Here is a 13,407-nt window from a genome sequence, read left to right on the forward strand (position 1 = left end):
CCCCCGTCTTGCACAGTGAGAGCCCCTCACCTCCAGCAGAGGAGAGAAAAGCAGAAACTCCGCTCTCGAAGCAGAGTGGAAGCAGCAAGAAGCTGGCTGAGGCATGAACCTCCGGCTTCACAAGGCCAGGATAAGGAGTGCCCATACCCTAAGCGTGCTGCCTGTGCCCCCTGCTTAGGGGAGTGAGGGGGGGTCCCTGCCTACCCAGCACCGAAAACTCCATGGGAACAGGCTGAGGATGGCCCTCATCCCACGTCCCCTTTGCGTTGGATGAGGTTTGTGGATGACACCAACCACCTTATTCATTCTGACTGCTCCCCTCAGCCTGGGGCTGGGAGGGATGGGGGTGGAGACAGGACAAGGAGGGGAGACAGGGAGTTGGGAGGGCATGGTGCCAACTTCCACCTTGACTCTCCCCACTTCCTGACCTGTGGTCCCATGGCCTCTCCCACCCCAAAGCCCCTCCGGTTCAGTCCTTCTCTTGGGCAGTACTGTCCTCAGAAATGCCCTGGGCAGCCAGTTCAGCCAGCACATTATCCAGGTAATTGGCATCTGGGTAGCCGTGGCCAGTGAGATTAGAGCCAAACTCTGTCTTGTGATGGACCTCATTCCAGATGACGGTATCTGACTCGCCTGTGGTGCTGGACGTACCGATGGCAAAGATGAGACGGCGATCCCAAGCCACAAGCAGCAGCTTCAGGACCTAAGACAAAAGGCAGGAGATCAGAGTCAGGCATTCAGTGGTGGTCAAAGACTACCCCTTGGGAAGTGGAGAGTCCTCCCAAGGGTCCTAGCCCCTCCTGCATCATGATGCCCTAAGCAGCACAGTGAATAGAAAGGGATTTGGAAATGGAGTCGGACCTGCAGGTTAAGTCTTGACTCTGTCATTGACTAACTGTGTGACCGTGGACAAGTTACATCACCTCTCTGAGCTTTCATTTCCTTACTTATAAAATGGCAACGGTACACTTTACCCCTGAAGGTTGTGCGCAACTTAGGGAGTACTATGTGAAAAGCACTTTCACAGTAGTGCCTGGCACATCTACTCAACAAATGCTAGGTGCGAGCATCATAGCTGCATTTTAAAAGCTGGGATCTAGGCATCCAAGGCACTTATGATCTGAGATCTTCTGAGCTATGCCCTCCCCCCCGCCAATACCACCTGAATGTGGTATTAATTGATCCACAGCTAAAGTTGTGGAATCTCTCTCCAGGGACATGGTGGAAGCGTTTTGACCTCTTCCAGGCTATTTCATATTTATTTTCTCATCTGATCCTCACAGCCACCCTTTGAGGCAGGTCTGGCAGGTGCTAATGTTATCTCTATTTTATAGGTGAGGCTCAGAGAGGTGTTAGGGCTTTGCAGAATGTTCTAATTCAGCTGCATTAGAAAAATCTTTGTTAGGATGAATGCCTGACACCCTGACCAGCTTGAAGAAGGCGCCTGGTAAGAATGCACTGGGTTCAAAACTGAATGACTATAACCATGGTGCGAGCTGGAGGTGGGGAATCTTAATAGTAATAAGAGTAGCAGGCTTTGAAACTGAGAGTTACCATTTCCTGAGTGTTTGCTTACTAAGTGCCAGGCACTGGGTCATGTAATGGTTATAATAATGGGCTAAGACAGGATACTCATTATCCCTTCTCTGCAGAAGAGGAAACAGGCTCAGAAGACAAAAGATTTGCCTTAGTCACAGCTAGAAAGTGCCAGAGGGGGCCTTGGCTTCAGGATTGCTTGACTTTCCCATCCCTGGTCTCAGTCATGTCTCTGTTGACTCTCAGGTGGGGATCAGTATAGATTTCATGGAGGAGGCTGCTTCTGAGCTGATCTCAGAGAGAGGGGAAGATATGAGGTATATTAATAGAGCAGGACGTATAGACACTGGAAATACATATCATCCGAGGTATGGATAATTAAGATTGCTGCCACCACGCTGGGCATTTTACAAACGCGACCTTCACTTAATTCTTACAACATCCTGTCCATACAGCTAGAAGTGATCACCATTCTTTTATAGATTAAGTCAACTTTACATCAGTTCCCACAGCTGGTAAATGGCAGAACTAGGATTTGAACCCAGGCTCGTCTGGCTCCAAAGCCCATGCTCTTATTACTTTGCTCTGCGAAGGAGCCCAAGGTTAGCATCTGGAAACAGCAGACAGGAGGGATAAGGGTGAGGAATTGGTGAGAGGGGACCCACACTGTAGTAGGTCTTGTAAATCAAGCAGAGAAGATTGTCCTTTGAAGAAGGAAGGGAAAGCCATCCTAACAATTTTGTATTGTTTCCTCTCACTTTATTTCTGTTAAGCAAGGAGAGTGATGCCAGAAACTGTGTTTCAGGATTACTATTCTAGTGACAGATAACTAGCTTGGCGGTGGCAGGATTAGAAAAGGATTCAAGCGGTTTGGAGGGCATTGCAGGGAGAAATGTGTGGTTCAGAGCCAGAGCCCAAGACGTTCACGTGTCCAGTTTGGTCCCAGGGATACAGAGTATGTCATTAACAGGAAGAGGGAGGCCTGGCAGAGGAGCAGCTCTTGGCAAGAGGATCCTAATTTTAACTGCAGGACTCGATGGTGGAGATGTTTAGCCAGCAGTTGGAGCTGTAGATCTCGAGCGTAGAGACGTGGCTGTTCGGGGCAAACAGGTATCAGGACTGGCCCTGACTCCTAATCTGGGAACACTGAACTGGGCACCTCTTCAGGATGATGTGGTTGATTCTCTTATTGTCCCGACCTATCTGATTCTTCCCCTCTGAGAGACTATAGCCACACTCTTTGCCAAGGGGACTCCCTGTAGGCAGGGCACCAGCTCCTTGTCTGTCTTGTCCATGACTTGCTGGGGCCTATGAAAGGTGAGTGGAAGTAACAAGCTTCCAGGAGCAGCTTTAATGGGATTGTACACTCCTGCTTGGATTCTCTCTTGGTCCTCTGCCTCATTCCACGGGAAGGGGATGGACCACGGAAGGGCGGCTCCTTTGACCTTGATTCTGAACAGGAAGCCACATGGAGCAGATGAAAGCTGACCCACAGCAGCAGCTGAGACACAGCCACTAACATGCAAAGTACATGAGAAATAAACAGTGGTTGAAGGAAGCCACTGAGATTTAGAGGTTGTTTGTTACGCAGCATGACGTAGAGAAAGCTAACAAAGGCACACCTCTTGTTCAATAAATTAACGGTTCTTTTCACTTTTGAGATCAGGGAATGATTTGAAAATCCAATGATTTTCTGGCCTTATCCACAGGAAAATGAACATGAAGTTTTAATTCTAATTTTAGAGTCCTTAGAACCACTGAAGCCTCACCAGGAATCACTAAGAATCCAGAAACCCAGTGATTTTTCCCTCTACTCTTTTGGGGAAAATCAAAGTATTCATTAAAAATAAAAAAGGAAATAAAATTCCACAAATTAAGATCCCTGCCCCAGAGCAGTGCCTCTCAAGCTTTAATATGCTGTCAGATCACTTGGGGTCTTGTTAAAATGAAGTAGGTTCTAAGGTTCTGCATTTATATCAAACTCTTAGGTGTTGTAACTGGTGCTGGTCCCAGGACCTGCCATTAGACAGCAAAGCTCTAGAGGAAGGATCCTAAAATAGATGAATTATTGCCAGTAAAATCCAGGAGACGAAAAAGCCAAAAGCCCAGGCCCCACCACCCTGCAAAAATAAAATTCTAAACATATCCATCCTACCTCTAGTTGACTTGACTATGACTTTGCTACATGGGCATCTAGAGTTACAAGAGATCCAGTTCTGTTTAGCATCGAAGGGAGCAAACTTCAGGCCCTAAGAGACAAGTAAATTCCCCAGCCCTTCGCTGAAACCTGCTCTCACCTTTCTCCCTTTCTCGCTGTCTGGAAGGTAACAGTGTCGTGGGAAGCCACGGGCGCTGAAACTTTTCCCAGGATTTGGGTGTTCTGGCCCCTGAAAGCAGAAAAAAATGAGAGCAAAGAGCATTTTTCAAAATCTTTGGGCTGCAGGGGGTGCAGGCTGTGATTGATTCAAATAATGATGAATACTAATGGCCACAGAGTCCAGACAGAGAACAGACCCAAACAGCAGTGGGAATAGTGGTTTAACACATACTCGAGTCCTTGGACCTGGCTCTGGACCCAGAGCTGCTGCCTCCCAGCTGTGTTAGCTGGAGCTGCTCTCCCTTGGGGTGTTAATTCCCCACCCCTTAAATAAGGAAGATGTGGGATTCTCACCTTGTGGGACCGTTATGAATGTTAAGGCACACGTTCAGAGCTCAGCAGCTGTTTATCACCTTCATCATCATCTATTCTGGCTCTTTTGTTTTACAAAAGAGGAAAACTGCAGCCCCAGAGGTTAAATGACTTCCGTTATGTTAATGGCTTTGCCAAAACTTAAGCCCAGGTTTCCTGAAGCATACTCTGGACTTCTTTAACCTCTAAACTACCCAGAATAACATAAGTGCCTGTGAGCTTTGAGCCAAGAGCCATGCGATCAGAATTATCTGAATGATTCTTGGGGATTTTCTCCTTTGTCCTCATGGGTTTTGGTTTGTTTTCTTATTTAACAATATACATTGGCATATTCACGACTAAAAATCTTCTGACATTTCAACTGTCATCATCCAATACCCCTATTAAGCAAGCGGTCTCAAGCCACCAGGTGGGAAAGAAACTGAAGCAGAATTTAGCCAAAAACAAGGCTTCCTAATCAGGTTCAGAATGGTCTACAGGTCCCTTTGAGAAGCTCATGAAAAATGAGGGATTTTCTCCCAGTAACAATGCACATATTTTCCCCCTACACACAACGTTTGTCTATAATTTCTGAGCACCCCTGCCCCCCACCAGAGTCTGTGAAACCCTGTTTTAAAATCCCTTCTACATGAAGCCAATATAATATTGATAATTCCACACAGCTCCTGGTACAAAAGCTCTCACACCGTAGATAAGTAACCGTATCCTGGCTGAACAAACGAATGAGCGAGTGAATGCAGGAATGAATGAATGAGTGACAAAACTTCAAGAAAACACAGATTTTCCATTTTCTCTTACAATGGACGACAGTTCCAAAATGATTTAAAAATTATGTGATTAAAACAATCTTTTAATAGCATGGTTCAGGATCATGTATGATTTTGCAAACTGAACAGCATGATGAGTACAGTGGAGTCTCAAAGAAGAGAAAGATCACAGGGAACTGAAAGAGGCAACAGTGTCTTCTGGGAGACGCGGGACTTGAAGGTTCTGAATTTCACATTCTTGTGAAATCACATTTACAACATTCCCACGGCCACGGCTGTTTCTAAGCCAGGCTGGACAACTGATGGCTGATTCTCACCACGGTTCTGTCCGCTCCTCTCCTGCCCGGGACTTGCCTGTTACGCGGCCAACACAGACACCTGCTTGGCACCAGCCCAGCAAGGCTGTGTGCTCCCTGCACGGTGCTAAGCTCAGCAGTCACGACTCTGCCTTGGTCCCGCTCAGAGTTTCTCCCCCAGAGAATCATCGTCTGCAGTGAAGGCAGAGCTTAAAGGGCTTCACTCCTCATGAAAGCCCAAGCCTGTGTGGTCCCTGGGGTCTCCAGGAATGGACTCTGCCCTGAGGGCTCTGCTACCGACTCTCACGGGTGGTCTACGGAACGGCTGTAAGGACAGTGCACGGATGCATTTCCTTTGACACAAGCTTGGGGTTTTCCTAGGGGAGCCATGGCACCTCCAGAGGCAGCGGGCGGGCACCTCTATACCCTAGTGCGGGCTCCCCGTTCTTTGGTCCTGGAGTCCGGGAACAAAGAACATCCTCCAAAGTGGTTGCCCCACCCCGACTTTGCCCACGTCAGTCTGTCCTACTTCCCACCAAGGCCATTGGCTGTTTCTCGGGACTCCCGTACTCTCATTCTTGTCCCTATTATACCCGCCCTGGCAGCCCTAGAATCATACGAGAAGTCTCACTTGCCCTCACATCCAACCAAATCTCCCTGGTCCCAGCCCCTCCCTTTTTCATGACTGGAAGCTAAATTATCACAGTGGTCTCCTAATTGGTCTGTCAGGTCACCCCCCCACTCTTTTGCCAGACTGGCCTTCCTAAAGCATCTTCCCAACCACATGACTTTCCATAATCCTAACCAACGCCCGACCACCTTCAGGGACTCCCTGCCACCAGCCTGTCAAGGAGAATCTACAGCCTTCACCCCGGTGTTGAAGGCCTCCTGACCTGGCCACAGTCTCCCTTCTCTGCCCGCTCTCTCACATCCTCCTTACTCCCTCCTCCTGTCGCCTACTTTGGCAAATCTTAACCCAAATTAAACTCTTCCTTACGCGCCTTCCACACCCCCTCTTTCTCTCCCTTGGCAACTCTGCTGTGTCCTCCAACTAAAAACACTCTCCTTTATTTCTGCATGTCTTTCCTCTACTAGTGAGTACCCTGCCCCCAGAAAGCCTCCTCCAACCCTCCCAGACGGACAGACATAGGCCCTCTTCCTTACCCTGACATGTAAGATACTCATTAATGATGGAGACCAGGTACCGAGCACCTTGGTTCTGTACCCTGGACCACAATATGCACATATAAACATTATCGCTCATCTTTACAAAACCCCTGCACATTAGCTTCCCGGCTGTGCAGATAAAGCAACAGGGCTCAGGAAGGTCAAGTGGTCGAAGTCCAAAATCACCAGCTAAGGAGGAAATCAGCCAGGAATTGGAAGCCAGGTCCTGTCAGACGTTGAAGCCCTGTGTTGTCTGTCCACCCTGCTTCCCACAGCTTGTATCAGTGGTGCACATCAGTTTTTACTCTATAGTTTAGTGATGTGTATTTATTTCTGCCTGACTGGTTGATACGTCCTTCAAAGAAGAACCATATTTTTTTATTCAATTTTCTACAGACGATTACATCTCCCCGTTTTATTTCTTCCTTATCTCACTAGAAGGGGGACTTCAGGGAAGCAAGGACTGTGTCTGTTTAGCTCACCATTCTTTCTCTAGCATCTAGAACACGTCTGGTCCCCTGTCCACACTCAAATGTTTGTTAAACAAAAGACAAAATGGAGGAGGGCAAGGAGGAAGGAGGAAAGGAAGGTAAACTAATAAATATTTGTTAAATAAATGAATCCATTGAACACCCTAAACATTTAGAAAAAGCTTCAATGTGTGAAGGAAGGGACACGTTTGTATTTACTGCCAGGAAAATTGTTCAATATGTTCCTTAGGGCTGTCTTTTGAAGAATCAAAAGAAATGTCCACAAAAGTCAAGGATTATCTATCAAATTACAAATGCAAATACCATTTGACAAAAAAAAAAAAATCCACTTCTAGAAAATTATTCTACAGATATACTCACATGCGTGCAAGGTTATTCATGACAGCATTTTGTTGTAGCAAAAGATTGGAAACAATCCATATGCCCATCAAATGGAGACGGCTGAATATAAATTATGGTACAGTTATACAAGGGATGATTATGCAAAGCTAAGAAAGAATGTGGAAGTTCTCTCTATACTGACATGGAAAGATCTACAGACTATATTGTTCATTGAAAATGCAGGGTGTGTCCATGTCCTGGCTATTGTAAATAGTGCTGCAGTGAACATTGTGGTACATGTGGGAAGCAGCAACATAGCACAGGGAGATCAGCTCGGTGCTTCCACGACCTAGAGGGGTGGGCTGGGGAGGATGGGAGGGAGGCTCAAGAGGGAGGGGGTATGGGGACATGTGTACGCATATGGCTGATTCACTTTGTTGTACAACAGAAACTAGCACAGCACTGTGAAGCAATTATACTCCAATAAAGATCTATAAAAAAAAGAAAGAAAGTGCAGGGTGCAGAACAATATGTCTGATATGTCACCCTTTGTGTAAAGATGGGAGGAGTGGATGAAGTCTTTGTTGCAAATGCACAAAGAACCCTGAAAGGATACATAAGAAAGTGAGAACAGTGGCGGAGAGTCGGGGAGGGTGAGACGGGGTAGATGGGGGACCAGAGTGGGACAGAGACTTTTCATAGCATAACATTGTCTTAGCAGCTCTGGCTGCTATAAGAAAATAACATAAACTGGGTGGCTTGTAAACAACAGAAATTCATTTCTCACAGTTCTAGAGTCTGGGAAGTTCCAGATCAAGGTGTCGGCTGATTCAGTGTCTGGTGAGACACCACCACATAAATTGTTTGGTTTCACAGGTTCACAGCTGGAGAGGAATTGGCCTCAGAATGAATTCTACCTTGAGTCTCACCCTATCTAATGTAGATGATATTTAGATAAGACTTTGGACTGAAACTTTAAAGTGGGTGCTGGAATGTGTTAAGACTTGGGGGCTATTGGGATGGAATGAATGTATTTTGTGTGCAGGAAGGACATGAATTTGGGGAGGCCACGGGTGGAGAGCTGTAGACTGAAAGTCTGGGTCCCCCCCCTATAAATTATTATGTTGAAATCGAATCCCCAATGTGATGGTATTAGGAGATGTGGGGGGGTCCCTTGGTGGGTGATTAGGTTGTGAAGGTGAAGCCATCATGAATGGGATCAGTACCCTTATAAAAGAGACGCCAGAGAGGCTGCTCATCCCTTCTGCCATGTGAGGACACAGTAAGAAGACGGTGTACAAACCAGGAGGGGGGCTGCCACCAGACACTGAATCTGCTGGCATCTCAATCTTGAACTTCTCAGCCTCCAGAACAGTGAGAAATAAATTTCTGTTGTTTAAAAGTCATCCAGTCTGTGGGGTTTTTTTGTTTGTTTGTTACAGTAGCTTGAATGGACTGAAGACAAACACTTACCTGCAAACATTTGAACTTTAAATGATAAAAGCCAGTGGCTAAGGGGGAGGCTCACCTGAATGCCAGGGGGGATGCTATAGATGATCCGGATGGTTTTGCAGTCTGGGTGGCCAGGCAGAGAGTGGGGAATGAGGTGGTACTCCATCTTCCCTGGAGGCTGGGTTCCTGTCTTCACCCCATAAATGGTCTTACAGGTTGGACACTGCAGACTCCCATCCTGAAGAGACAAGGTCAGAGAGGAAACAGTTTTAGTAATGACCTTCCCACCCAACCCCAAAAGGTACCAGAGATAAAGGGCTCGGGTCGGGGGCAAAATGCATCCAAATGAGTAACAGACCTGAGTTGCCCCCCCCCGCCCCCCGCCCCGTGCCTGGCTACTGAGGCCATTGAAAGCTGAAGCTTTCTCCAAAGTACGAGGAGGAAAATTCCACACCAACCCCATGCTCCGTGCTAAGAGACATGTAAGAGAGACGCCATCCTTCAGAAGGAGACCAGGCTTTGTCCTGCATCTCAGGACTCTGATGGGGGGATGGTGAGGGACTCTGGGTACAGTGACGTGAGGGGTCGTGGTTTCACAGCGGGACCTGGTGACGTGTCTTCTGGAAGGCTAGGAGGAAAGCTTGGGAGAGAACCTGGACAGTAAATCCTGTTCCCAGCTTGAAAAAAGAGAGTGAGGAGAAGGGAAGCGTGGGCAGGAAACAACGCGTGTACAAAGCGCTGTCACACGGCGGGGACCAGAGCTCTCCAGGACATCCAGATCTCCTCGGGGGAAGACTGGGATCCTCTGCAGGGCTATTTAAGGACGTTTCCATTCAAACTCTACTCATTTAAAGGAACAGCTTGCATTCAGGGCAATGGAAGTTACTCCGTGTGATCAAAGGATGGGAATCCAAGGCCAGTGTCCCACTCTCTGTTCTGGCCTTAACTTGCTTCGTGACCTTGGATGAATCACTCCATCCAATAAATTCTCTCTGGGCCTTTTCACCCCTCTTCTCTGTAAAGGAGATAAAAACTGCGTGCTTCAAAGTATTAGTGCAAAAGAGAATAAAGGATAGTGTCTTCAACATTTTTGAAGCACCATGGAAATAAACGCCAGAGTACTAGATTATTCTTGAATACAGTTATCAAAAAAAGGGAATAAATGTCCTAAGAAACCTCTTTAAACCGAAAATAACCTCTTCAAATGCCAAATCCCGATGAAACCTTTTTTCTTAGGGTCAGGAAATTGGGCAGAGGATACAGACACACATCGTTCACGAATAACTGAGCTCTCTGAGACAGAGAACGATCCCAAGATTGGCACTTCGGGAATTTCAACCACAGGGCTATATTAGGATGAAGGGAAAAAACATACAGCCATAATACAAAGGAGATACCAATTTGAATAACAATGCTAACAGCACCCTATAAAGTAGGGATTGTTTTATCTCCATTTTCCAGATGGAAAATGAAATGTCCGGGAGCTTGAAAATCTTGCCCAAGGTCATTTGGCTACTAAGCCGGGGTCTGAGCTTAGGTCTGCTGCCTTTACTCTTCCCACAGCAAGAGTAGTACAGAGCAGCCTCTGAAAGCCAAACATTTTTTTGGATGAATAAGCGGTTGGAGGATATCACAAAAATCTCAGACTCTGAGGCAATCCAAGCTGGGCCTGGCGAAACGAGTAGAATTCAAATTCATGCAGATGGGGAATGAAGGTTATTCCAGGCATGGGAGAGAACACGAGAAAACTCAATGGCTTAGGCATTGTAGGGAGAGAGTTATCATCTGAGGACACTCCCAGGTTCCTGGAAACCAGCTCTCTTGGACAAGACAAGTATCACGAACAGTCTTCCCCTCCTCGAACTAGGATCCTAAGGGACTTCCAGTTATACCCTGACAAACCCTTTAGTGCTTTTGAAGGGGTGGTGAAAGGTGTTTTGAAATTGTCCACCGAAAATGAATTGTAACTGAAAATCACTAGCCCTGGGAGAAGGAAGGGTGATGGGAAATCCATCCATGCCAGTATGACTGGATACTAACCCCTGGCCCATCATCATGGACCACTCCCCCCTGGGACTCTCAGGGACAGAAGTTAACACCTTTCAGACCACCACTCAGTGTGGATACAGGGGGAGAGTCGGGTAGCATAGACCAAAAGGAAGGTAAAGACAGATTTTACCAACATCATAATTTCGTGGAAAACTGATCCTGCTGAGAACAACCAAGTTCATCACTCCTGCTGCCATGGGATGACTTTGAGACTCCCCAAACCACCTGCGTGCCACTCCAATAAGGCCTCCGTGCTCTCACACCCCAGGGCCCACGTGGAAGGTGGCAGCGGCCCCACGGGCTGGCACTAACCTTGTTGCCGTTGTTGTACATGGCGACCAGGCAGTAGATGTGGTAGATGTGGCCGCATCTGGACAGCTTACCCACTAGGTCAGGCTTGACCGTCGGCTGTGGACCCTTGTAGCCCGAGGGGGTCGTGAGGCGCTCCATACAGATGGTGCAGTCCTGGGGGTGGGAGGGGACAGAGGAAAGAGGACATCAGCTCTCGATCAGCCTAGGAAGCCAAAGCGTCTCCAAGGTGGTTCCCGCGTGATCTCAGAGGTCAGGTGAGCTATTTCCTCTCCTCTTCTAGAAAGCCCACAAACCAGGGTAAACATGCCTTTGGGAATCTAAATAGAATTCTGCCTTGCTTTGCACAACAGACAAATTCCTGAAATAATTCCTCGTGGTGGTACATGTTCATTTAGGCTGGCCAACAGAATGATAACCTCCTTGGGGGCTGTGACCGACCGTCCTTCCTTGGTATCCTTCAGTGGCTTGTGGAGGAAACCAATGCTTGCTGATAGACTCACCGACAAGCTTTACTTAAATGGAACGTCTGTAAAGGAATTGTATTTGAAGCATCCTGGAGAGGCTGCTGTTTAAATAAGTCTACAACAGGATTTCTCAACCTTGGCACCATTGACATTTGGGGCCGGATAATTCTTTGCTGTGGGTGCTGTCCTGGGCCTTCCTGGGCATTGTCGGGTGTTTAGCAGCATCCTTGGCCTTTGTCTACTACATACTATCAGCATCCCCTATCCCCTCCAGTCATGTAAAATCACCTCTGGTTGAGAACTGCTGGGACATCAAGGCCATTTTAAAGTCAGTGCCCATAGCTTATCATACTGCCTTTCTTAAATTCAGACTCTCATGTTAAGGCAGTTTAGAATCAGTCAGCAGTTTGCTGAATGGGGAGGTGGGAGAGGTTAAGCTGCAGCTATCGCTCAGGACCATGAACCTGGGAGCCTGGGCGTCCTCTCTGACCAGCTCTGCACCAGTCAGGACTTAGAAAGCAGCTCCTGCCGCATCCTGCAGAAAACTCTAGCGCAGGAGATGCTTGTGGGTGACGGAGAAGGTGAACCCCGCCCCGTGTTCCCTGCAGTCACCTCGTCTGGTGGATGCCGGACTTTCTGTAGATACCTCTTGAGCACTTCTTCTGGGGTTTTACCTGTGGGGACAAGATATTCAGTGGGCCACCAAGACAAGCTGCACGTGCCAGAGAGAGGGGAGTCGTCAGCCAGGCTCAAAGCAGAAACGCCAAGCAGTTCATTGCGCAATTGGATTTAAGAACTGAAAGGGAACAGAGTGGTGGAAGATGGAGGGAGGTGGTCTGAGGAGTGGGAGGTGTTCACATCCACCTTTATCTCCTTAGGTCACTTCCCTGACAGCCCCTCGCCTAATTTCAACAAACCCACTTTTTAACTGACAGAGGTTGAGCGGGTTTCTCTTCCACATCATCGAAGAGCCTGGACCCGCCCAAACGATGCAATGAGATGACAAATGAAAGCACTCTGCATTGCAGCTCTATTTACAATAGCCCGGAGATGGAAACAACCTAAGTGTCCATCAGCGGATGAATGGATAAAGAAGATGTGGCACATATATACAGTGGAATATTACTCAGCCATAAAAAGAAACGAAATTGAGCTATTTGTAATGAGGTGGATGGACCTAGAGCCTGTCATACAGAGTGAAGTAAGTCAGAAAGAGAAAGACAAATACCATATGCTAACACATATATATGGAATTTAAAGAAAAAAAAAGGTCATGAAGAACCTAGGGGTAAGACAGGAATAAAGACACAGACCTACTGGAGAATGGACTTGAGGATATGGGGAGGGGGAAGGGTAAGCTGTGACAAAGCGAGAGAGAGGCATGGACATATATACACTACCAAACGTAAACCAGATAGCTAGTGGGAAGCAGCCGCATAGCACAGGGAGATCAGCTCGGTGCTTTGTGACCACCTAGAGGGGAGGGATAGGGAGGGAGACGAGACGCAAGAGGGAAGAGATATGGGAACATATGTATATGTATAACTGATTCACTTTGTTGTAAAGCAGAAACTAACACACCATTGTAAAGCAATTATACTCCAATAAAGATGCTAAAAAAAAAAGAAAGAAAGAAAGTACTCTGTAGACTGTTACACATTTAAAAGCATTAGGTAGGCTTATGGCATTCCTTTTACAATGTGCTAAGTACTGTCTCAATCGGTAATGTGGAGTCAAAGTGCTATTATTTTTATGGGAAACCAGGAATTTATGACCACAGCTTCAGGACGGTCTTCTTCGGCTGTTGATGGCATGATCACTGCCAGCAGAGGTAGCCCGCCCAGCAGTAGGGGAAGGGGGGTG

At 47.3% G+C, this 13,407-nt stretch overlaps 1 protein-coding gene across 1 annotated transcript in view; it reads right to left on the reverse strand.

The window, feature by feature from the left end:
- Positions 1 to 7: 7 nt before the first annotated feature.
- DTX4 (deltex E3 ubiquitin ligase 4) overlaps positions 8 to 13,407 on the reverse strand; it is a 31,180-nt gene continuing 17,780 nt past the window's right edge. Inside the window, exons 5-9 of the mRNA XM_007455681.1 lie at positions 12,157 to 12,218; positions 11,081 to 11,233; positions 8,796 to 8,957; positions 3,834 to 3,923; positions 8 to 703 (exon numbers count right to left, since the gene is read on the reverse strand). Coding sequence (XP_007455743.1) covers positions 470 to 703; positions 3,834 to 3,923; positions 8,796 to 8,957; positions 11,081 to 11,233; positions 12,157 to 12,218 — 701 coding nt within the window. The 3' untranslated portion in view covers positions 8 to 469. The remainder of the gene's footprint in view (positions 704 to 3,833; positions 3,924 to 8,795; positions 8,958 to 11,080; positions 11,234 to 12,156; positions 12,219 to 13,407) is intronic.

Source organism: Lipotes vexillifer, unplaced genomic scaffold, assembly GCF_000442215.2.
Source record: "Lipotes vexillifer unplaced genomic scaffold, Lipotes_vexillifer_v1.1 scaffold977, whole genome shotgun sequence".
In the NCBI taxonomy this organism is placed as follows: Eukaryota; Metazoa; Chordata; class Mammalia; order Artiodactyla; family Lipotidae; genus Lipotes; species Lipotes vexillifer.